Source organism: Podarcis tiliguerta, assembly GCF_965153285.1.
Source record: "Podarcis tiliguerta genome assembly, chromosome: Z".
Lineage (NCBI taxonomy): Eukaryota > Metazoa > Chordata > Lepidosauria > Squamata > Lacertidae > Podarcis > Podarcis tiliguerta.
The window spans coordinates 25,445,207-25,468,323 of NC_139553.1; the positions used below are offsets into that span (position 1 = coordinate 25,445,207).

Consider the following 23,117-nt stretch of genomic DNA (forward strand, 5'->3'; position numbering starts at 1 on the left):
GTCACACATTAAAAGCTTCCCTGAACAGGGCTGCCTTCAGATGCTTTCTAAATGTCAGGTAGTTGTTTATGTCTTTGATATCTAATGGGTGGGCGTTCCACAGGGTGGGCGCCACTACCGAGAAGGCCCTCTGCCTGGTTCCCTGTAGCTTTGTTTCTCACAATGAGGGAACTGCCAGAAGGCCCCTGGTGCTGGAACTCAGCGTTCGGGCAGAACGATGGGGGTGGAGACGCTCCTTCAGGTATACTGGGCTGAGGCCGTTTAGGGCTTTAAAGGTCAGCACCAACACTTTGAATTGTGCTCGGAAACGTACTGGGAGCCAATGTAGGTCTTTCAAGACTAGAGTTATGTGGTCTCAGCGGCCGCCCCCAGTCACCAGTCTAGCTGCTGCATTCTGGATTACTTGTAGTTTCTGGGTCACCTTAAAAGATAGCCCCACATAGAGCACATTGCAGTAGTCCAAGCGGGCAATAACTAGAGCATGCACCACTCTGGTGAGACAGTCTGCGGGCAGGTAGGAGGTGGTAGACAGTTGTCCTGGATACAGAATTGACCTGCATCTCCATGGACAGCTGTGAGTCCAAAATGACTCCCAGGCTGCACACCTGGTCCTTCAGGGGCACAGTTAGCCCATTCAGGGAGTCCTCCACACCAGCCCACCCCTGTCCCCCAAGAACAGTACTTCTGTCTTGTCAGGATTCAACCTCAACCTATTAGCCGCCATCCATCCTCCAACTGCCTCCAGGCACTCACACGGGAACTTCACCACCTTCACTGGTTCTGATTTGAAAGAGAAGTAGAGCTGGGTGTCTTTTGCATATTGATGGACACCCAGTCCAAACCCCTGATGATCTCTCCCAGCGGCTTCATGTAGATGTTAAAAAGCATGCGGGATAGGACGGAACCCCAAGGCACCCCACAAATGGGGGCCCAGGGGTCTGAACACTCACCCCCCCACCACTTTCTGAACACGGCCCAGGAGGAAGGAGCGATACCACTGTATAGCAGTGCCTCCAGCCCCCAGCCCCTCTAGACGGTCCAGAAGGATGTTATGGTCGATTGTATCAAAGGCCACTAAGAGATCCAGCAGAACTAGGAAACAGCTCTCACCTTTGTCCCTAGCCCACCGGAGATCATCAACCAGCGTGAACAAGGCAGTATCAGTCCCATGATGAGGCCTGAATCCCAATTGGAAGGGATCCAAATGGTCCACATCCTCCAGGTGTGCCTGGAGTTGTTTAACAACCACCCACTCAATCACCTTGCCCAAGAATGAAAGATTTGAGACTGGGCGATAGTTGGCCATACTGGTCAGGTCTAAAGACGTTTTTTTAAGAAGCGGTTTAATGACTGCCTCTTTCAATGGGTCTGGGAATGCTCCCACAAAGGGAAGCATTCACCATCCTGCAAAGCCCTACCCACTGGTCTACACAGAGTATGGCTAATGCTAGCTATCACACTGTTATCCTTTAGACTTTTATATATTTAAAATTGCAATGAAGAAAAAATAAATTGTGTTATGTTTCATGGGCCATAACCAACTTCATCTGATGCATGGAGTATGGTCCTAAGTTTGCAAATATACAAACGTACATATAAAATGAAGGCTGGAATAGTGTTAGGAATGGGGCCAAAGGAAAAAAAAGATATGCAAGTGGCACACCCTGTGATATTTCTAAGTAAAAGTATTCAAGATAGATGTGTAGGAAAAGAAGGCAAAGAGTTATTGGACACCAGCTGTTGCAAGGCCTTCAGGCTCCATGGCTTTCACTCCCTCCCTTCTCTCCCCATGTATGTTACACATGCCAACAGATGATCATCCATAATACCATAGGAAGAGTCCAGCTGGATCAGACCAAAGATGTATCTAGTCCAGGATCCTGTTCTCACCATGGCCAGCCAGATACCTATCCAGATGATGTGCTCAACAGCACTCTCCTACACATAATCCCCAGCAGCTAGTATTGAAAAGCATGCTGCCTCTGAAACAGCAGATAAATGAGCCTTCATGACGACTAGCCATTGATAGCTTTATCCTGTACAGTGGTACTTCGGGTTACATACGCTTCAGGTTACAGACTAGTACCTTGGGTTAAGAACTTTGCTTCAGGATGAGAACAGAAATCATGCTCCAGCGGCGTGGCGGCAGCAGGAGGCCCTGTTAGCTAAAGTGGTGCTTCAGGTAAAGAACAGTTTCAGGTTAAGAACAGATCTCCGGAACGAATTAAGTACTTAACCTGAGGTACCACTGTATGAATTTGCCTAATCCTCTTTTAAAAGCATCCAAGCTGGTGGCCATCACTGCCTCTTTTGGGAGCAAATTCCAGTTTTACTATGTGCTATGTGAAGAAGTACTTCTTTTTGTCTGCCCTGAATCTCCTAACATTTAACATTCAGCTTCCTTGGAACTAAAAAGCTTCACTTCATCCTCCTGATGAATTGGGCTCTAATCCATGCAAATTTCTGCCACGATAAAATGTTTACTCTTTCAGATGTCACAAGACTCTTTCTTGGCAACAGACCTACACAGCCTTCCCTCTGGTGTATGATTCTATGTTATTTTTGCATGCAGTGCATGTGATCCAAAAGCCCTGATGGAAACATAGGGTCTCAGATGTGCGCGCGCAAAGATGAGTGTGCATGCATGTGCAGAGTGTTCCCACAGCAAAGAAAAGGCTCTTTTGTGAGCAGAAAAAAAGAGCTGTACAGTGGTGCCTCGCAAGACGAAATTAATTCGTTCTGCGAGTTTTTTCGTCTTGTGAATTTTTCGTCTTGCGAAGCACGGTTTCCCATAGGAAATGCATTGACGGTTTCCCATAGGAATGCATTGACGGTTTTAAGAAAAAGGCGCAAGACGTTTTAGTCTTGCGAAGCAAGCCCATAGGAAAATTCGTCTTGCGAAGCAACTCGAAAAACAAAAAACTCTTTCATTTTGCGAGTTTTTCATCTTGCGAGTTTTTCATCTTGCGAGGTACCACTGTACTATGTCCTGAATGGGACAGGAAGTTCTTTTATGCACCAGAGCCCTGCAAATTTGATCATACAAGAAGTAGTGATGGCTTCCAACTTTCAGAGAGGATTTGATAAATTCATGGATGGTAAGACAATGAATGGCTACTAGCCACAATGACTATGTCCTGCCTCCACTGTCAGTGGCAGGGTGCCTTTGAATGCTAGTTGCTGGGAATCACAAGTAGTTTTCAGCACAGGTCCTGGTTTTGGGCTTCCAACAGGCATCTGGTTGGTGACCATGAGAAAAGGATGTTGACTAGATAGGCCAGCAGGACTCTTGTTAGGTTCTCATTTTTTTCTAATAGAGGCAAGCAAGTGCACGTCAGTATTGGTATGCTTGAGGCACACCAATTTCAGTGTCTACTGGGTTATGCCCACAATAATGCTATGATGCAACAGGAATCCATTATGACAGCAAGCAAACCTTTCCCCTACATTTGTTCATTTTTCAGAATCTGTTTCACTTCTGCCAGAGATGGTCAGAGGCAAAGAGCTGGGTAGGGTATTGGAGTCCTGCCCTTGTACATTAGAAATAGTGCTCTTAATTTGAAATAACATTTTGACAACATACCTTAGGGCCAGGGGGCCCTGGAATACCGATGTCTGATAGGCCTGGATCACCCTTGTCTCCCTTCAGCCCAGGAAATCCAGGTTGGCCCGGCTGGCCAGGCTGGCCTGCTATGCCTTGGAAACCTTTTTGGCCTGGAGGACCTGCCCAAAATATTAAAAAGAAAGTTTTGCAGTGGCTTCTAAAGGGCTCAGTTTGCAAACTACCTATCCAGATTCAATATCTTTGAAACTGAAGGGGGGGATGCAATAAGCAGGGTTTGCAACCACAATAGAATATACTTCTTTTGAAAATTGCAGAAATAAAGGACCCTAGAAAATAAGTAAGAGTTGCTTTATGTTTTGCTGCTCTGTCCAAAGTTCCTTACAGTATGGTATTTAATTAATGAATCAGTCAAATGTACGCATGTTAACTCAGCAGCAAATAAAGTATCTAATGAGGCTTAATCTCTGGATATGTTTTAGAACTGCAGTTTAATCCCCGCCCCCTTACTGTCCAACAAACCAATAAACAGCTAAACAACCCAGGAAGAAAAATGCTTTAAATAACTACCTGGAAGTCCCATTTCACCACTGGCACCTTTCTGTCCAGGAGGTCCAGTTGGTCCTGGTGGCCCAGGAAATCCCAAGTCTCCCTTCGGGCCTAGAGAAGGCACAATCATCATAATCAGCTTGCTTCTAGGAAAACCATTTTCCCCATCAAAGATACACAAAAAGAGTCCAATACATTTATTATGGCGTAAGTTTTCATAGACTAGAACCCATTTCATCAGATGAAGTGTTTCTCATAAATTGTGAACAGCAGGGCCCAAAAGCTGTGAATACTGTGATATTTTAATTCAAAGCTCAAATACACACAGTGACCATTATCAACAGAAATTGACAACAAACAATATTTTCTCATGTTTGCTATGATAACTGAGTATCTGAATTGGAGAGAAAACTTTTGTCTTAACTGAGCCTTAAAGTGGAAATGCATCTTAAACTGGTTTTTGTGTGTGAATGAAATAATATTTTGTTAAGGAAGTTGTATGGACACTGTGAAAAACATGCATGGGTGAGCAGTCTGAGTCCATAAAATGCTGCAATAAAGTGCCCTGGATGTGTAATTGAGAAGCCATGTATTTGAATGTGTATCATACATTACAACTGTTTATCAATAACAGTTCCTGTTTCCTAGTCCATGTCTTTAGAAATCACTTCCCTGGTTTCGGTCTTTGATGGATGCCTTGTTAACATTTTCTTAGAACGACTAACTAGAGCTGATGTTTTCTCATGATTTATCACCCTCCTTAGAGTCTCTAGAAGTGCAATCTCCATGTGAGGAGGGGTTGCATTTTCTCTCTATTGCACATTAGAAGAAAATGCATTGCATGTGAACTCTTAAGTCACCATGCACAGCCTGCCATTTCACAAACTGCAATGATACACTTTGAACTGCTAATATACTATGGGGCACCTGCCCTAGCTGTATTGAGCTTGGCTTTTAAATAAGCAGAAGGAAGGCAGTTTAAATATAGCAAACAACTGTGCAGTGGAGCTGTCAACAATGTGTAATAATGGGGAAATTTTAAAAGGAAAATAGGAATCTGCCTTCTCCACAGTCAGACTGTTTATCCTTCCAGCTCTGTAGTAGCTATAAGAACTAGGGTGTTAATGCATGTTACGCATACCCCAATTTTCAACTGCAAAATGTTGGAGGATATTGGTATACCAGCAGAAGATCCTGGGTTTATATTGTTAATCATAAGACTTAAAACTAAGGACTGTGGAACGTCATGATTAGCATTGGTTTAGTAGGGTGGGCCATGATGCTTCTAACAATATACAGTGCGGTTGGCTGAATAATTAATTGCTTGCATGGTTTTAACTTAACCAAAAAATGCAATAAAAGCCTGCTGGGTGAGGCTAACAGCCCATTTTGTTCTCACTGTGGCCAACTAGATGCTTGTGGGGAACCTGCAAGCAGGATACAAGCAAAAGAGCACTCCCCACCACTGGAGTTTCTAGCAACTGGTATACAGAAGCATTACTGCCTCTTACTGTGGAAGTGACTTGTAGCCACTGACAGCCTGATTCACCTTGAATTGATCTAATCCTCTTTTAAAGCCATCCAAGTTGGTCGCCATCACTACCTCTTGTGGGAGGGAGTTCCATATGCACTGTATGAATAAGTACTTTCTTTTATGTGTCCTGAATCTTCCAACATTCAGCTTCATTGAATGTCCTCAAGTTTTAGTGTTATGAGAGAGGGAGAAAAACATTTCTCTATCCACATTCTTTATGCTACACATGATTTTATAGACCTTTGCTTTCCTCATATTCCTTAGTTACTGATAAATAACCAACATCCAATTGCTCAATAGGTCAACATGAATGACTCTGGCAACATTTCTAGCTCTTTTAGGAGCAGGCTGGTTCTCAGAGCTTTAGCAGAGAAGGAGAATGGAACTCAAACCTCAGCAAGATGTACAGGTGTAAGTCAGTCAAGCCAACATCTGTAAAATGGTTTGAAGCCAATGCGATATTTTGGTGTGCATTGTCTTCATTGGTGATCTTGTGGTCACACAGCACATGCACATTTACACAAGCCATCTTCCTTACCTGGTAGTCCAGGTATCCCTGGCTGTCCGACTAGTCCAGGAGTCCCTGGGTCACCTGGGGTGCCTGGGTAGCCCTTCTGCCCTGTTAAACCAGGAATGCCTTCAGGCAAAGAGAAAGAGAGTTTTATTTATATTTAGGTGCACAAACAGAAATATGTTAACAGTTCCAACAGCATCATCCAATCAACCAAGCTAAGGGCCACTGCACATGGACCACAAATCCAGTGGTGCATATTCATTCACATATATCATGTGATTATCTCCACAGCTGAACTTGTAAATGTGCTTTTCCAGTGAGAAAGGTTGCAGAGCAAAAAGAAAGACGGAAGGAAAAAAGGAAGGATTGATGCAGCCAGAAATTAAATCAAATTGTTGCAAGGATTGGGGCATGGGGAATGTCCCTTGGTCTGGAAAGAGCTGAATGGTACCAAACAGTATTACAACAGGAAGCAACACAAGAAACACAATTATCTCACCAGGAGCTCCTGGATCTCCTTTTTCTCCTTTAGTGCCCAGCTGCCCTGGATCAAATGTTCCTGGAGGTCCAGGCACGCCTGTCTCACCTTTGCTGCCTTTTTGCCCTGCTGGTCCTGGACGACCAGGCTGGCCTGGTAATCCATCATTGCCTAAGCAGTGTCCAAACAAGAGAGTATTCATCATTGTTTCAGTCTACATTACAAAACATTGTGAAACAGGTGTTTGCATGGTCAAAGCATTTGGTATAACACCAAGAAACCAAAAGATACATTGACTAAAATGATATTTTATCATTCTGTACTTCCTCCAAAGTGCTTGGAGTGGTATAAATTGGAGGTGGGCAACCTCAGATCCAGAACTGACTCACCTTTCATGGACTATTTTTTAACAAGTGGGCGGGGCCACCAAATTGCCAACCATCTAATGTCAGGTTATTCATATTTTAAGGCTTAGTCCTAGAGCACTAAGATTGGAGATACACTCACTACTTGATCTTCAGCAGAAAAAAAGATTGAACTTTGATCTTTGCACTTAAGTGACTACAGGTGGGCTTGGTTTAACCAATACAGCCTTAGGGGCCAAATTCAGAGATTTAGTGGGTCTATTTAGGCCCATGGGCCAGGAGCCCTCCTTCTGGCATAAATGGTCACTGCTACCCTACCCATTTTGTTTTCACTAGAACCATGTGAGCTAGGTATGGGGCAAAATCACCCAATAAGCTTCATGGCTCACTGGGGATTTGAACTCAAGTCTGCCCTGGTCCTAGTCTAATACTCTTATTACACACAAAAATTCAGGCCATGAGGTGCTAAAACTATTTTTAGGTTGCCAACACTATAACCAAACAATGTACAGAGGGAGACAGAAATCAAATGCCCTCCTCTTATCTACGTGTGTTAAACAGGAAGTAAACTTGAACTTCCAGAATCTTTAAATGGCCAGTTCCACATTCCAATGCTGCTTTACTTCTATGGCTATAAAAATGTAAAACAACAGTAAGGTAAAGGAGCTCTTACCTTTCATGCCAGGAAAGCCATTCCTGCCTGGGGTTCCAGGGGAACCTTGGGGACCAGGTGCACCCATCACTCCCATATCGCCTTTGTTACCTGGATGCACGGAATTACCAGTTTTATTCTGAGCAAAAACACACACACACACACCCCAGAAAAAAATTCACTGCTTTCTTTCCCATAGGATTAAACTGGTGAATCAAATCAGTCTATTGCACTAAAGCCATCTATTGCAATCCAAAAGCCATTCTCTCCTGCAAGCATCCACAATGTCTTCATCTACAGAATAACTCTAGAAGATGAAAGCTCCTAGGACTTGGCTCCTAAATGTGCAACTTTTCACAAGTTCAAAAAAGCATACAGAATCCATATACTGGAGTTTAGCTGGAACAATTTGAACTACAAGTTTGTGTATGCAAAAAAAAAAAAAAAAAAAAAAACAGATTTGGAGGAAGAAAAAAGCAACTCTCTCCACTTATAGATGCCACATGCATGCATCGAAACAGGCATCACTGCAGAAGAGGAATGCCCTTTTCAGAGAGGCATTCAGGGAGAGTGCTTTGCTAAGTAGTCACATGCCACCCATGGAAGCACTCAATGGGGTGAGGTCGGGGCTAAGCAGCTGAACTGGTGGCACAACCGCCAACACTAATTTAATGCTCTCACCACTGCACTCCCAAACTTATAATTGTCCTTTCCCTATCCCTGCCCAAGTAGGGAGCAGTGCCAGAGGAGAGCTTCATCCCACCACAAGCCCCACCACTGGAAGTATGTACATGCAAAACAATCATCTGTAACAATCAATCAATCAATATCTGTAGCACAATTAATTGACTGATCATGACAGTTGTCTTATTTCCCAACTGTTCATCTATGAACTAGATCAGCTGCACATGACTTCTGTTATCATGAGGCCCTGAAACTGAATTTATCTCTGGTTTAGGCTATCAGACAGCGAAAGCTTGAAATGTTCTCAGTTCTTCACCAGTGAATTAGGTTTCGATAGCTTGGTTTTACACAAGCATCTACTTGCTTCCTACACATCAAGCCATCTCTTTAAAGCAGACTAAATCATATGGAATTGTTATTTTCTACAAGTAAAGCTCCACATGGATGCAAACAGTGTCAACACTATGCAGTTGATAGTGTAAAAGGATTTACCTGGAATTCCTGGAAGTCCATCTCTTCCGCCTGGCCCAGGTGAACCTGGAGGTCCTGGGAGACCGGGTGATCCAGGAAATCCTTGAAGGCCCCTATCTCCTGGAGGACCGGGAATGTCGAATCCTGGTGAACCAGGATCTCCCTTTTCACCTGGTATGCCCTGTAATCCTAGGCAAATAGGATTAGAAAACAATCCTTTAGCAAGAAACAATTTCCAAAAGGTACTGCAGACCAACTTGTATGGGCAAGAGAAGTAGGGGGATTGTTGCAAATTACGTCATATACATATCTTTATATCACAATATGATTATATTGCAGTATAGAGTTGACTTGTTGCCTTCATTCAACATAACCTACAGCAGAGCAGGTCTGTGATAAAAACAAGGGCTAGGGCACTAGGTATCATTTTTATGTGTTTTATTTAACAAAATTTGCAAACTGATTACGTGTAAATAAAACCACAAAGCAGTTTACAAAGAGTATAAAATATAAATTAAAATTGTCCAAGTTACAAAAGGTTTTTTTTTTAAGAAAAAAAGGAATAAAAATATAAATATACCATATTTTTTCATGTATAGCATGCCCCCGTGTATAAGAGGCCCCCTATTTTGGGAGACTCCAAATCAAGAACATGTGGGGAGATTGCCCAGAGTTGTTGAGCTTTTTTTTGGGGGGGGGGACCCAATCCAACAACAGCCCTTGCCACAGCCAACAATCACCTGCCCCTTCACCACTGATAATCTCCTGCTTGCGACTGCAACCAATCGGCCGTCCCGCCTCTGCACTATCCATGTGTAAGACGAACCCCCCATTTTTAACATACTTATAAAATAAAAAAGCCTCATCTTATACATGGAAAAATACGGTAAATAAAATCAAAAGTTAACAAACACACAACCAGGAATTTAGAAATCAGGTATTCAAGACACTAGGTCTAATCAAACTGTCAAACTCTCGCTCTAAGTGAACAGAGATTATTCTAATTTTATTATTTATTTATCTGAAAAATTTTCACCCCACACTTCACCAAGAGACTCCCATTTTATGACTGATGGATCAAGAGGCAGTTTGTTTTTTACTTACTGTGTTATTTTTAGGTGCCAGGCTAAGCCATTTTTGTTAAGCCATAATGCATTTTCAAGGTTTGCATTGTAAGCGTTGGAAGGATGCCGAATTTTAAATATTGTAAAGAATGTTTTATATGATATCCAACTATTTGTTCATTGACTTTAATTGTGTGTGTGTATACGTTATTGCTGTTTTGTTTAATTTGTATTGAAAACCACTGTGAGATAAGTATGGTAGAGGTTAGTATATAAGTCCATCTTAAATAAAATACAACAAATAATAACAATGCCTCAAGAAGGAAACTGCTATGCACACTGAAAAACTTTCAAGTAATTGAAAGAAAAATGAGCAACTTTAATTTAAAACATATTATGTTTGTCTCTGTGCTCCATTATTTTTCTTATCATTATTATTTACCAATAGCAACAAGAACTGCTATTTTAAACAAAAAAGGTAAGAAAAATAATATTTAAGGGAAGAAGGAAAAAAGCTTGAAGGAAACCACAGTACCTGATGAACCTGAGAAGTTGCAAACCCAGCATAGTAAGAACTCATCAGGAGGTTGCGGCACAGGAAGCAGTAAGGAGGTTGCGAGAATGCCATTAGGGTTAGGATACAAAAGGAAGCACATCGGTGTTAGACCAAGAAAACTAAACAAACCCTATACAAAAGCTTGCAATCCACAACTCGCCAACTGGACAGAACAACCATTGAGTAAATGGGTTGTGGACTGCAAAGCATGCCATCTAACCCAAGCACAATGCCAGGCTATGCAACGTCAACACCAAAGAGACTAGACTTTGAACAGACTTGATTGAAACGTTTTCCAATGGGTGGTAGCTACCACATGTAGAGAAAGACAACATATTTTTAATATAGAAAAATAGAAAAATATAGAAAAATTCCAGTGAAAAGGCAAGCTTTCGATGCATTTATATAATGGAATTAAATCCTAGCATCTATACATTTTGGCTTTTCTTCTTTCCAAAGTGATACCACAGCTATTGCAATGTGCTAATTTGCTGGAATGATTTTGTTCTTCAACAGAGGGGTGGGGTGGGAATTGAATAAATGGTGACACACACAAAGGAAAACGTGAACCAAGGAAACTGGCTCAAGTTTCATTGCAACCAAGATTGTTTTAACGTTATTCCAACCTAACGTTAAGGCTATATGGACAAAAGAACGAACATGACATCGCAACGAACAAAGATAGTTAAATGCTGATTTGTTAGTACAAGCTCTAGTCATGCACAGCATTCCATCAGCCTAACAAGAACATCTGTAGTTACAGTGGTATGGGAGAATGAAAAATGAACCATAAATATGTTTTGAGAAAGGCAGGTAGAATGGGCATGCGAAGGAAAAGAAATGCTTGAGAGTAAAAATTCATCATCAAGGGTGGAAGAAGCTGTGGCCCTGCAGATGTTGGTCTACAACTCCCATCATTCTTGGCCATACTGGCTAGGGCTTATGGGAACTGTAGTGCAACACTAAATCTGAAGAGCTCTAGGCTCTCTCTCCCTGAATTATATGATGGGCAAAACTCAGCGCCTGGCAAACAGGTGGTATGGGAGCCCAAGCAATGTGTGAATACATGTTCATTCAAAGCAGTGTTACATGCAGAGATTCACTTGAGAAGTTGCGGCATGTCGTGTGGAGGGAGCATTAAAATGGGACAAGGAATCTGGACAGATCTTGATGGATCCATTCCCTGAGAAAAAAACACTGGAGTGCTTCTTAATGATGTAATCACTCAAGGCCATGATTCAGTAATTCTAAATACTATAGTCAATGGAACTAGTCAAATTCTTTTTGATTTGATTTCTTGAAGAGGTAAGTGAGGTCCCTAGAGAGTTGTGGCTCACATCTGCACCTCACATTCCTCCAAGGAATCCAGGGACTGTAAAGGTTGCTGAGAGCTGTTAGGAGAGAGATATTTATTTCCCCCAAAGGCTACAATTCCCAGAATGATTTAGCAACCAGTCCCTCTTGTCGGGGAACTCTGGGAATTTTCTTGCTGTCATGTGCTTTCTATTTGCTTCTTGCCAGTTTCCTCAATGGCTGATTTCTGGCAGAATCTTTCCCAAATGTTCTGCTTCACTTCAGGGATTTAGCCAATGATTAGAACAGCTGTGGAGAACCTTTTCTGGCCAATGAGGCAGATCTTTATCTCCTCCCATCCTGCAGGCTAACTTTGGCAGGAGGACTGGACCACCTACCTGCCAATCACCTGATCGCAAAATGACACCAGGTGATTGACAGGTGAATGGTCCTGCCTGTCTATCAAAGTTGGCCCATGAGGCTGTGGTGGAAATGGGTGTCGGGTGGAAATGGTAACCAAGCAAGGACTGAACGTGGAGTTCAACCCTACTTTCTGCAGAGATTGGCTCCACAAAGAGGCAACTCAACTGCGTCACTACCGACCCCAAACCTGATGTCACATACAAGGTGTGGGGCAGGTGGTTTGGATTCCTCACCCTTGGGCCTAAAAATATTGTTTTCCCAGTATGTCATCTCTGGTCCTAATGCAGGCCAGATTTACCTGTGTCCCAGATTCAGAGGGCTCTTATCCTTGGCCTATGAGGCCAAATGCCCTGCCAAGACTGCCAGCAGCTCAGCTACCTGATGATCTCTCAAAAGTCTACTGTGCAGCGACTATGGGTTCCTTAAGACATCCTCCACTGTAACTGAACCCTTTGCAGGTGCTACCTAGGCCTTTTCAGTCTCATCTCTCCTCTGCCATGAATGCTAGACATTTATGGGAGTTTCCCCTCCCCCCTCCTTTTAAATAAAAGCCATTAAGAATGTGATGCTGGATGGTTGCTGGAATGGCTGTTTCGCAATAAGCTTGTGATCATGCAGAACACTTAGACCCCAAGGCATGGATTTTCTTGAAATACATATTCCAGCTCATGTTTTTGCACAATATTGGTGTAAACAATCTCTAAAATCAACATGAGGTGAATGAGCAGTCATGCAACACAGCAAAGAAGGTGTGTGCCACAAGGACCAAAACATGTACTTAAAGCAGTTTGTAGCCAAAAGTGTGGCTCATATTTTATTTTAATTAAGAACAACAAACATTTCAATTGTGGTTTATTGCAGTGCAGATTCAGGGCCTGTTCAGATGCAAGGCCCATGCAGGCTGCCGCAGGAGGTGTGCTGGGCTCCTGCCTGGGCCTTCACAGAGATGTCATTAGCATGGCATCTGGGTAGTGTATACAAAGCTGCAATTATTCCTGTGATAGGAGCAACCTGAAAAAGAGGTGCTACCATCATAGGGATTGTTGGGACCACATATACAAGGAAAAGAGGAGACCTCCAGGTATACAGGAGTATCCTTGATTAGGCCCCATGTACAGGGGCACTGTAATAAGCACAGCCAATCCCACGCTGTGATCTTTGGCCAAAGGGTGATACATAAATTTAATAAATAATAATAATCCCTGTCTCTAGTAGCCCACAACCACACCTTACATTTAAAGCTGTATTGTTCCACTTTAACACTGCTTCTCCCAAGGAATGATCCTGGGAACTGGAGTTTGCTAACGGCCCTCAGACTTGCTATGAGACCCCTATTCCCCTCACGGAGCTACAAGTGGTTCAATCACCAATCCCTCTTCCCTGAGAACTTTGGGAACTGTAGCTCTATGATGGGAATAGCTTGGTGAGGGGTCTCCAAACAAAACTCAGCATCCTTAACAAACCATTGTCTCCAAAGTTGTTTGTTTGTGGTGGGGAATCCATGACTATTTAAAGTGGAAGGATATTGCTTTAAATGTATGGTGTGGATGTGGCCTCTGCAGCAAAGTAATTACAAAAGATGAAAGGCTGAGTTTGGTTGCTGCTGTTGTTACGCACGCACCTGAACAAGATCCTAATTCCAAACATACTGGGTGTAACTAACAAAGTAAAAGTGGGGCCTGAAGCAAAAATGTTAGTGTTTCTTCCCTCCCAAAGGAAGTTCCAGTCAACCATTCTCCCCAAGAAGGGCATGACTGCTTATTTCCCTTCTGGTTCAATAGACATTCTGCATTCAGTCACCACTGAACAGGCTCAGCCCTCAGGCTGCTTTGGGTAGAGGGATGTTTCCTCTTAAAAAGGTAAAGGTACCCCTGCCCATACGGGCCAGTCTTGACAGACTCTAGGGTTGTGCGCCCATCTCACTTAAGAGGCCAGGGGCCAGCGCTATCCGGAGACACTTCCGGGTCACGTGGCCAGCGTGACATCGCTGCTCTGGCGAGCCAGAGCCGCACACGGAAATGCCGTTTACCTTCCCGCTAGTAAGCGGTCCCTATTTATCTACTTGCACCCGGGAGTGCTTTCGAACTGCTAGGTTGGCAGGCGCTGGGACCGAACAACGGGAGCGCACCCCGCTGCGGGGATTCGAACCGCCGACCTTTCGATCGGCAAGCCCTAGGCGCTGAGGCTTTAACCCACAGTGCCACCCGCGTCCTCTTAGTAGGTTCTTATTTCTAAAGATCAGTTGTAATCCTGGAAACCTTCAAGTTCCCCAAAAGCATGCTGATAGCTCCCTCTTGTTTCTCAGCGGTCCTGTTTTAGCAACATAACTGGCTAGCACTCGCCACCTGGGCTTGCTGTTAAGAGGAAGCTATACTCCTGTATACAGTATCTGGCTCTCTTCTTTTCCTTGTACTGTATTGGCAGCTCTCCTCTCTGCCCCCCCCCTTTCCATTTTGTGACCTGTGTGGAGGCAAAGGGCACTTCTACCCATGGCCATCTTTGTCCACAAACCCAGCAGTGTGGCCCTGCAACACCCCCTGAGATAATCCTGACAGGAAAAACAGAATTACGACTCAGGGAAATCATAGGGAGAGAAACAACGCTTTCACCTTACAATGGATTACATGTTTGTGAAACAAACCCAAATATCTTATATAATATCTTATATAAATATCTTATATCTTATATCTTATATATCTTATATATATCTTATATCTTATATAAATGTCATCGACATTAAAAATATTTCTAAATGTGAGGTAACTATACATACAGAAGAGGGGAAGGATAATCTATAGACACCATAAAGGTGAAGCAAATTATGTCCATGGTAGGCAGAAATTTGATGTAGGCCAATAATTTCACCTGTCTCAAGGTACAGTTAGAGACTGATAGTGGAATAACAGCATCAGCACCATACATTTATGACAACATCAGCTCCATACATTTATACCACTTTAACAGCCATGGCTTTCCCCAAAGAACCATGGGAAACATAGTTTGTTATGGGTACTGAGAGTTGTTAGGAGACCCCCTATTCCCCTCACAGAGCAATAGCTCCCAGGGTAGTTTAATAATTAATCCCCCATCCCATGGGAATTGTAGCTCTAACAAGTCTCCTAACTACAGTTCTTGAGGGAAGTCATGACTCGTAAAGTTGTATAACAATACTTAAAATGTATAGTGTGGATATAGCAATAGATCAGAGCTTCCAAACTCTGTGTTGTGACACATTTTTTGTTGGCTGCTGTGCATACGTGCACACGAAAGCTCCCTGCGCTCCTCCCGGGACTGGAAACGGGTTAGTTTAACCTCCAGTTTGCTAGTAAAACTGAATTACTGTGTCACAAAATGATGATTGTCTAAAAAGTGTGGCACCATCATGAAAGCTCTGCCATAGATTCAGAGTTGGTGAGAACTTTGTAATCTTATATTGTTCAACCTCCTGCTCAGTGCAGGGAAATAAGCACAAGAGCACAAGAGCATCAACAACAACTTAGCTGCCCAGCCTCTGCTTGAAGATATGTACTCAGAAGTTAGTCCCACTGAGTTCAATGGGGCTTACTCCCAGATCACTGAGTCTGCAGTCTGATTTTGTGCCACAGCAACAATGGTTTGTATATCGCATGCTAGTCCTAGTCAGAGTAGACCCAATGAAATTAATGGCCATGACTAGCTTATGTGTACTCTGAGTAGAAGTTACGTTGACTGCAACCCAATGTCCTTGTGATGACACTCCATATATCTGGACTTAAAGTTCCTTCAGTACACCAGTCAATTGCCCTCTAAGTAGAAGGGGTAATGCTTGTAAGTCTTTTAAGCACCCCATTTCACTCACGTCACTGTGGTTCAGCCTATGTTTAGACTGTGAGACCTCAGACTATAGTTGTGATGGTTACAGGATGGAGTGTTCCTTTTTAAAAAGTCTGCATAGAAATCTAGTAGGTTAGGGAGAAGGCTAAGCTAGAACGGTTCCCCCATTACCTGCTAGCTTTCTGTGGACAGGAGTTTTATTATAATAATTTATATGTTAAGGGCACACCACCATTTGAATCCCGCATTGAGAATTCACCTAAAATCAGGATCCAGAATCTTCATTCATTCATAAAATACAAAAAGCTTTGTTGAACAAATTTCACAACTGGAAGTCAGGAAGCAGGTGACTGTGATCTAAGGTAACAGTTCTTTCCAGATCTGCACTGGTACAATAAAGAGTTTAAGCCTCTTGAGTCCAGTTAGGAACTACTAATGTTCTGTGGGATAATTTTGCTTCATGTAAGTATGGACCAGCTATTCTAAAGCAGCCCAAATGGCAATAAGCATATTGATTATTTTAGGGCTCGCTTCAGCCTGTTCAGTGCAACAAAAAGTTTGGGAAAACTCTAGGCTATATATGGAAGGGAATAATGGAAGAAAGTCAAATGGATGGTCAGTCTGAATTTCCTCATTTTCTACTCTGATGTGTTGGATTTGGGATCATGCCATTTACAGGCCAGTTGTTGTGAGACCTACCTGGTGGACCCACAGGTCCTGGAGGCCCTGGAGCCCCAGGTGGGCCTTGGCCGCCAATCCCTGGAATCCCTGGAGGTCCTGGTAACCCAGGTTGGCCACGTGGCCCCGGGTCACCTGGAAAGAAAAATCCAACAAATCAAATCTTTAAAAGGTTGCAAACATTTCAAGATGTAATTTCAACCAGTCTCAACGAAGCAGAACACTGATAGTTAATTACAGATTCTCAATTTAAGATATGCCAAGTCATAGGTAGAACAACCCACGGTTTTCAAAACCACTGTTTCCAATACAGGTAACTTAGGGAACTGTAAACCAAGGTTTGTCAGGTCATCAAACCATGATTAAGCTTACTTAACCACAGATGGCATTGAGTTGAGACCGGACAGAAGTGCTTATGAGCACAACACTCCATAAGCACAGGAACACAGGAAGCTGCCTGATACAGTCTAATCACTGGCCCATCTAGTTCAGTATTGTCTGCACTGACTGGTAGCATAAAGTTAGCAGTATCTGTACCTTTAGGCCCTGGAGTTCCATCAAAACCTATCCGTCCTGGAAGGCCAGGGTTTCCTGGAAAGCCGAAATCACCTTTGGGACCTTGTGCTCCTTTGAAACCTGGTGGCCCAGGTGGCCCAGCTGGTCCTGGAACACCAAAACCACGGTCCCCCTTGCAACATAAGAAAGAGAGTCAAACAATAACTCAGAACATTCTTGCTTTGTTCCTGTGGCTTTTATATTTATTGTGAACCCATCTTGACTACAGTAACTACTGAAATGGGGTATAAGTATACATTTGACTTGATAATTCAGCTATCACACCAAGCAACAATTAATGTAGCTTAACTACATTCTCGCATTATGTTCGAATTAGCAAACTATGGTTTGCAATTGGCCCAAAAGCCAGAAACTAGAGCCCATGTGAGTTTTCCAAACCATCACTTTTTATCATTGTGGCTTTTATGATGTCTAAATTAATAAATTATATTAATGGTTATTGCTGAACAACAGAAATATGAGTGCTGAGTAGATGGGAAAGGAAAGCAGACAAACAGGTCTAAACTATACTTTGTTGCAATATTTTTGTAAGTTCAAACCATGGTTTAATATTCTAAACTGTGGTTAATAGTACAAACTAAGGGTATGTACTGACCACAAGATTTGATTCAGACCCTAATTCAATACTTTGGAAAGAGCATTATTTGATCTGAAACACTTCAGAGGCTGTCCAATTTTATTCAGGGTCCAAATCTGAATTTTGATCCAGCAGAATGAGGTTTTGTGCTTCCCCTTTCACTATTATGGGGAAGAAGAAGAAAAAGTACACGGCTATAACTTTTTCTTTTACAGAAGTGTATTATATTTGCCAGCATAGTAGTTTGTCTTGAGTGGGTAATGCATAGTAAATTACAGAGAAAGAGGAATAGGAATTTTGTGTTGGACACCTTTAGCATTTGTGAGGTTCCCACTTGGTACCCAAGTGCCTGTTAGTTAATTCTAAACTCCCATTAACTGGAGACAGTACTGAAGACTCCAACCACTAATCCCCTATCATACCTTGGGCAGGAGCAAACAAACAATCTTTTAGTACTTAACCATATAAGCATTATGAATGTAACTTATAGGACCAGGAAGTTTGACCATGCTTGCACTGTCAGAAAAGTCCAACCCCACTGTTTTTATTGCATGCAAATGGAGAGAACCCTTCTTTACAGACCTTCTGTCCTGCTAATCCAGGAAGTCCAGGAGGTCCATCCTGACCTGCTCTTCCAGGGTTTCCTGGTACACCAGGAAGGCCTGGCAACCCAGGATATCCTAAAAGAACAAAGAAGAAGGTTTGGAGCTCACTACCACGAAGCATCAGCAATCTTAAAAAGACATTCTGCAAGCTTCTGTTTTTGCCGTTTGTTAACACAATTTGGTTCAAATCAAACTGACTGCTAAAGTTTTGACATTGCAGATGGATTAATAAGGCAAGATGCCTCTGAGTGCCAGTCACTGGGGAAGAACAGCTGGAGAGGACTATTGCCCTTATTTACAGTTTACAGGCTTCCCATTGGGGCAGCAGATTGGCCACTCTGATAAACACAATGCTGGACCAAGATGGGCCTTTGGTCTGATACAGCAGGGCTCTTGTGTTCTTAGGATCTTCTTGCTCAGTCCTTTCATATGATGGGATTCTCTCCCATATCCTGATTCTGCTGTTATCTCCAAACAGAATCAGATATGATTAACCAATCAGATATGATTAACCAGCAATTTATATCTAAAACATGGATTTAGACAAGTTGTTGTGGGGCAGATAACGATAAATCCCAACTTTTTCTAAACCTTCTCTCATTTCCTTTCTGAGAGGCCAGAATTTCCACAAAAATACACACACACCAATTAAAAATTAAACACATGACTACTGTAGCAGACAGATTTGGGTTTTTTAACCCCACAGGGGAGTATCAGGTTTTTCTGACGTCTATGGTCCAAAAGCAATTTCTTCTGGAGAGTTCAGGGTGGCCTATGTAGCAGGACCTCTTTCATCATCACAAGAAGGTAGGTTATTGCTGGGAGATAGTGAGTGGTCCAGGGTCACCCAGGGAGCTTTGAGGCTGGGCAAGGTTTTAAACCCAGCTCTCCACAGACTAACTATAGACATCTTGCCAGCACACCACCCTGGCATCATAGAATATGACAGAGACAAACCTTTGGGTCCTGGTGGGCCTGGAAGTCCAATGCCAGGTAATCCGGGATCACCTTTTGAGCCTGGGATGCCTGGCAATCCAGGTGCCCCTGGCTGGCCAGGATCACCTGCAAACAGGAACAATTGAATTAGGGGGAAAAACCCACCACAAAAATGTAAACAATAGTATTTCACTTGGAAAAACAACAAATTTATTTACCTGGAAGGCCAACTTCACCATCTCTGCCTGGGGGGCCGGGGTTACCTGGAGATCCTGTTTCTGTGATAGTTTGTCCAGGTTCCCCTTTGGGCCCTAGCGGTAGATGTATAATAGCAAACAATTATAAATCAAAACCAACAACACCTGATAGATATCTACTGCAAGAGCATTCCACAGGACTGGGCTATTAACAATGAAGGCTCAGTTTCATATTGTCAATTCAACCTCACTGACTCATGGGACAACCAGCGATGCTCCTACAGATTATCTCAGTGATTGAGCTGGAATATAAGAGTTCAGGCAGTTGGTCCTTCAAGTATACAGGACTTAAGTTGCTTAAGGATTTCTAAAGTTACTTCCCAAACTGATGTCTTCAGGCACCAGCCTGGGGTAATGTTGGAGTGGGAAGGAGCCACATTTTCCCACTGTGCACTTCCTTCCTTCATTAGCAGACTCACACGGATGCTAACAGTGCATGAATTAGGTTCATTTTACCCCAGTCGATGGTCTGAATCTCATCTCATCTGTAACCTCATCTACAGGTTACATATCATATAATCACCACAAATTCTCCCAGGTCTTTTAATTTACAACAGACATACATTTCTGGTATTTAACTTATTGTACCAAATTATTTCCCCATTACAGGTTTTATGCTGATTTTAAGTTGATTTTATGTTACTGTGTTTCTGCTGGCTTTTAGATAGCTTATGTGCTGATTTATATTTTTTGCAATTGCTTTTTATAGCTTTTTTTTCCTTTGAACTGTATCCCATATTTTCTGAATGTTGTAAACTGCACAAAGGACCAAATTAATGGCAGTGTATAAATGTAAATAATACTAATAAGAATTATCTTTATTACTACTAGTAGTATTGGGCAATACATACATGTTCATTATCACCATCATCAATATCTTTCAGAAAGCTGTTTGTTCGTTATGCATTTTGACAAATTATTATAGTCTTTCTCACATGTGGTCAGAAGTGGCCCAGGCAACCCCAGCAACTCATTCTGCTGCACATGTAGACTAGAGGCATCCTGGATGTTGTGTTTACACTAGGTCAGACTATTTGCTATTGTCTACTCTGGGTCTCAGGCAGAAAAGAGTTTGTCCCATTATCTGCCACTGTATCCTTTTAACTAAGGTGCCAAGGATGGATCAAGGAGCAGGTTTTTGTCAATGTTTAAAAATAGTTGGGACACCATTTTTAAACAAGATGGCAGTCTGAATCTTTTGAAACTGCACTGATTCTAACCACTAATTTCAAAACTGCACTGATTCTTTTGGTTTCTCAGAATTCCCAAGCAAGGCTTTGTACAAGTGTTTATATAATTGTTTTAGAAGACAGCTTTGATCTTTCTCTTACCTGATGACACTATCTTTAGAGAACTCAGCTACAAAGGTTAAAAGAAGTCCCCAAGGTTTAAACAAGCTAAATGATGAGTTACAAAAAGTTTTGCGGCAACAACAGATCATCTCATGAAACTGATCATTTTAGAGTTCATTTTTTTTAGTGTTAGCAAGGATGATCCCTGCTGGACCCAATGATGCAAACATTCCTTTTTGTGGTTTGGTCAAATAAGACAAAGAAACTTACCTGGACCTCCAGGGGCTCCTGAGCGCCCTGAAACACCCTGAACGCCCTTCTGGCCTGGGGGACCTTGTGGGCCAAATCCAGGAGATCCTGGAGGCCCTCGATCACCAGGAATACCAGGAATTCCTGGATCACCAGGAAGTCCCCTGTCTCCTTTGAAACTGATGCCACCCTAAAAGGACAAGGGGAAAGTTGGTAAAATGAGTTTGTAGCTCACTCCAACCCACCCTCCGAGAACACTTGAATTGAAAGAAGCTCATTTGAAATCTATGGGAAGCTACCCAAGGCAAGTGAAGAAGAAGAGTTTGGATTTGATATCCCGCTTTATCACTACCCTAAGGAGTCTCAAAGCGGCTAACTATCTCCTTTCCCTTCCTCCCCCACAACAAACACTCTGTGAGGTGAGTGAGGCTGAGAGACTTCAAAGTGTGACTAGCCCAAGGTCACCCAGCAGATGCATGTGGAGGAGCGGGGAATCAAACCTGGTTCACCAGATTATGAGTGCATAATGGAAATAGCCATTCTCTTCTTTGTCCCCACAATTTGGGGTGGGTGGGGCAGATTGCAATGAACAAAGCAGTTGTAATCTTCAGTGACTTTCCTTAGGATTCAGATAAGAAGGACTAATATGGATGCAGACTCAGAGGAAATTAAATAAAATTAATACTTTTGTATTATCCATTAATGACACAGTTAGACATGTATTTTATTAAATTTCTGTCCTGCCCTTCCTCCCAAAGAAGCTCAGGACTGTAAACAACAAAATAAGAAAAAATGCAATTCATATAAAGGAAATAACAAATATTTAGGCCCAATGGGAATAATAACACCATTAATTATTTATTTAACAAAATTTATATACGACTTGGTTGCAAAAACACACAACACATCTAAGCTTTTTATAACATGATAACAGATTACAGTATTATTTGATTTAAGCCTTTCGTAAGTGCTAGTACTAGAATTACTTTTCCTCTTTCAATATCAGCCACAAGGTGTGTGTGTGTGTGTGTGTGTGTGTAATCTGCTGTGGCAGATTATTTCTTTAGTTACTTCACCAAATTTGCACAAATCAGAGTTAAAAGCAAGTTAATGTGGGACCTTCTGCATGCAAAGCAGTGGCCCCCCCCACCACTGAGCAATGGCAGCTGTGGGTTGGCAGTAGGCTAAGATGCAAAAATGCCATTCAGCTTGAAAGAGAATGGAGTCACACAGCAAGCACTGCCTTGAGGAATATGGCCCACCTGTGCATTTGAGAGGACGTTATGCCAGTTTATCATGGTTGGAAAAGCTGCACCTATTAATTCTACTTCTTACCAGTGCAGGTTAGGCTATAGCGCACTGCCCCACCAACCACAGTCTGTACACAACCAGCCTCCACCTGCCTGACTTCCTACTTACAACCATGTCAAGAGGTGGCATCACCTGTCACCTTTTCCCTTCACACCATACATTTAACGCAGTATGATGATGCTTTAAACAGTAGTGGCTTTCCCCAAAGATTTCTGGGAGCTGTAGTTTGTTAAGGGTGCTGAGTCGTGTTAGAGGAGACCCCTATTTTCCTCACAATTCCCAGAGTTCCCTTTGAAAAGGTATTTATTGTCAAACCACTCTGATAATTATAGCTCGGGTATGGGGAATTGGGATCTCCAAACAGCTCTCAGCGTTCTTAACAGCTCCTGGAATTTCTTAGGGGAAGCCACTGCTATTTAAAGTGGTGTCATAGTGCTTTAAACATATGGTGTAGAATGCAACCTCTACCCTCAGTGCTATCCTTGCAGAATTCATCTACAGGCGGATGGGAACAAAACTGGCTCTGCCAGTCATGGGGTTTGGCTCCACCTACTGTTGGCCTCCATGGCTTCCAACTTTCCAGTCCCATTAGGCCCCAGCCACCACTAAGGCTGCCAATATTGGGAGCCATCAGAAGACTGGCTAAGTACTCAATGACCATTGCGTTTTGTTAGCATT

The 23,117-nt window shown here is 42.6% G+C and overlaps 1 protein-coding gene across 1 annotated transcript in view; it reads right to left on the reverse strand.

Annotated features, from left to right (window-relative positions):
- The window catches only part of COL4A5 (collagen type IV alpha 5 chain), a 132,374-nt gene that overhangs the window by 28,150 nt on the left and 81,107 nt on the right, over window positions 1-23,117 (reverse strand). Inside the window, exons 25-36 of the mRNA XM_083423348.1 lie at window positions 21,150-21,318; window positions 19,549-19,641; window positions 19,352-19,456; window positions 18,372-18,469; window positions 17,174-17,324; window positions 16,658-16,771; window positions 8,831-8,998; window positions 7,676-7,765; window positions 6,659-6,808; window positions 6,184-6,282; window positions 4,133-4,222; window positions 3,584-3,723 (exon numbers count right to left, since the gene is read on the reverse strand). Coding sequence (XP_083279474.1) covers window positions 3,584-3,723; window positions 4,133-4,222; window positions 6,184-6,282; window positions 6,659-6,808; window positions 7,676-7,765; window positions 8,831-8,998; window positions 16,658-16,771; window positions 17,174-17,324; window positions 18,372-18,469; window positions 19,352-19,456; window positions 19,549-19,641; window positions 21,150-21,318 — 1,467 coding nt within the window. The remainder of the gene's footprint in view (window positions 1-3,583; window positions 3,724-4,132; window positions 4,223-6,183; window positions 6,283-6,658; window positions 6,809-7,675; window positions 7,766-8,830; window positions 8,999-16,657; window positions 16,772-17,173; window positions 17,325-18,371; window positions 18,470-19,351; window positions 19,457-19,548; window positions 19,642-21,149; window positions 21,319-23,117) is intronic.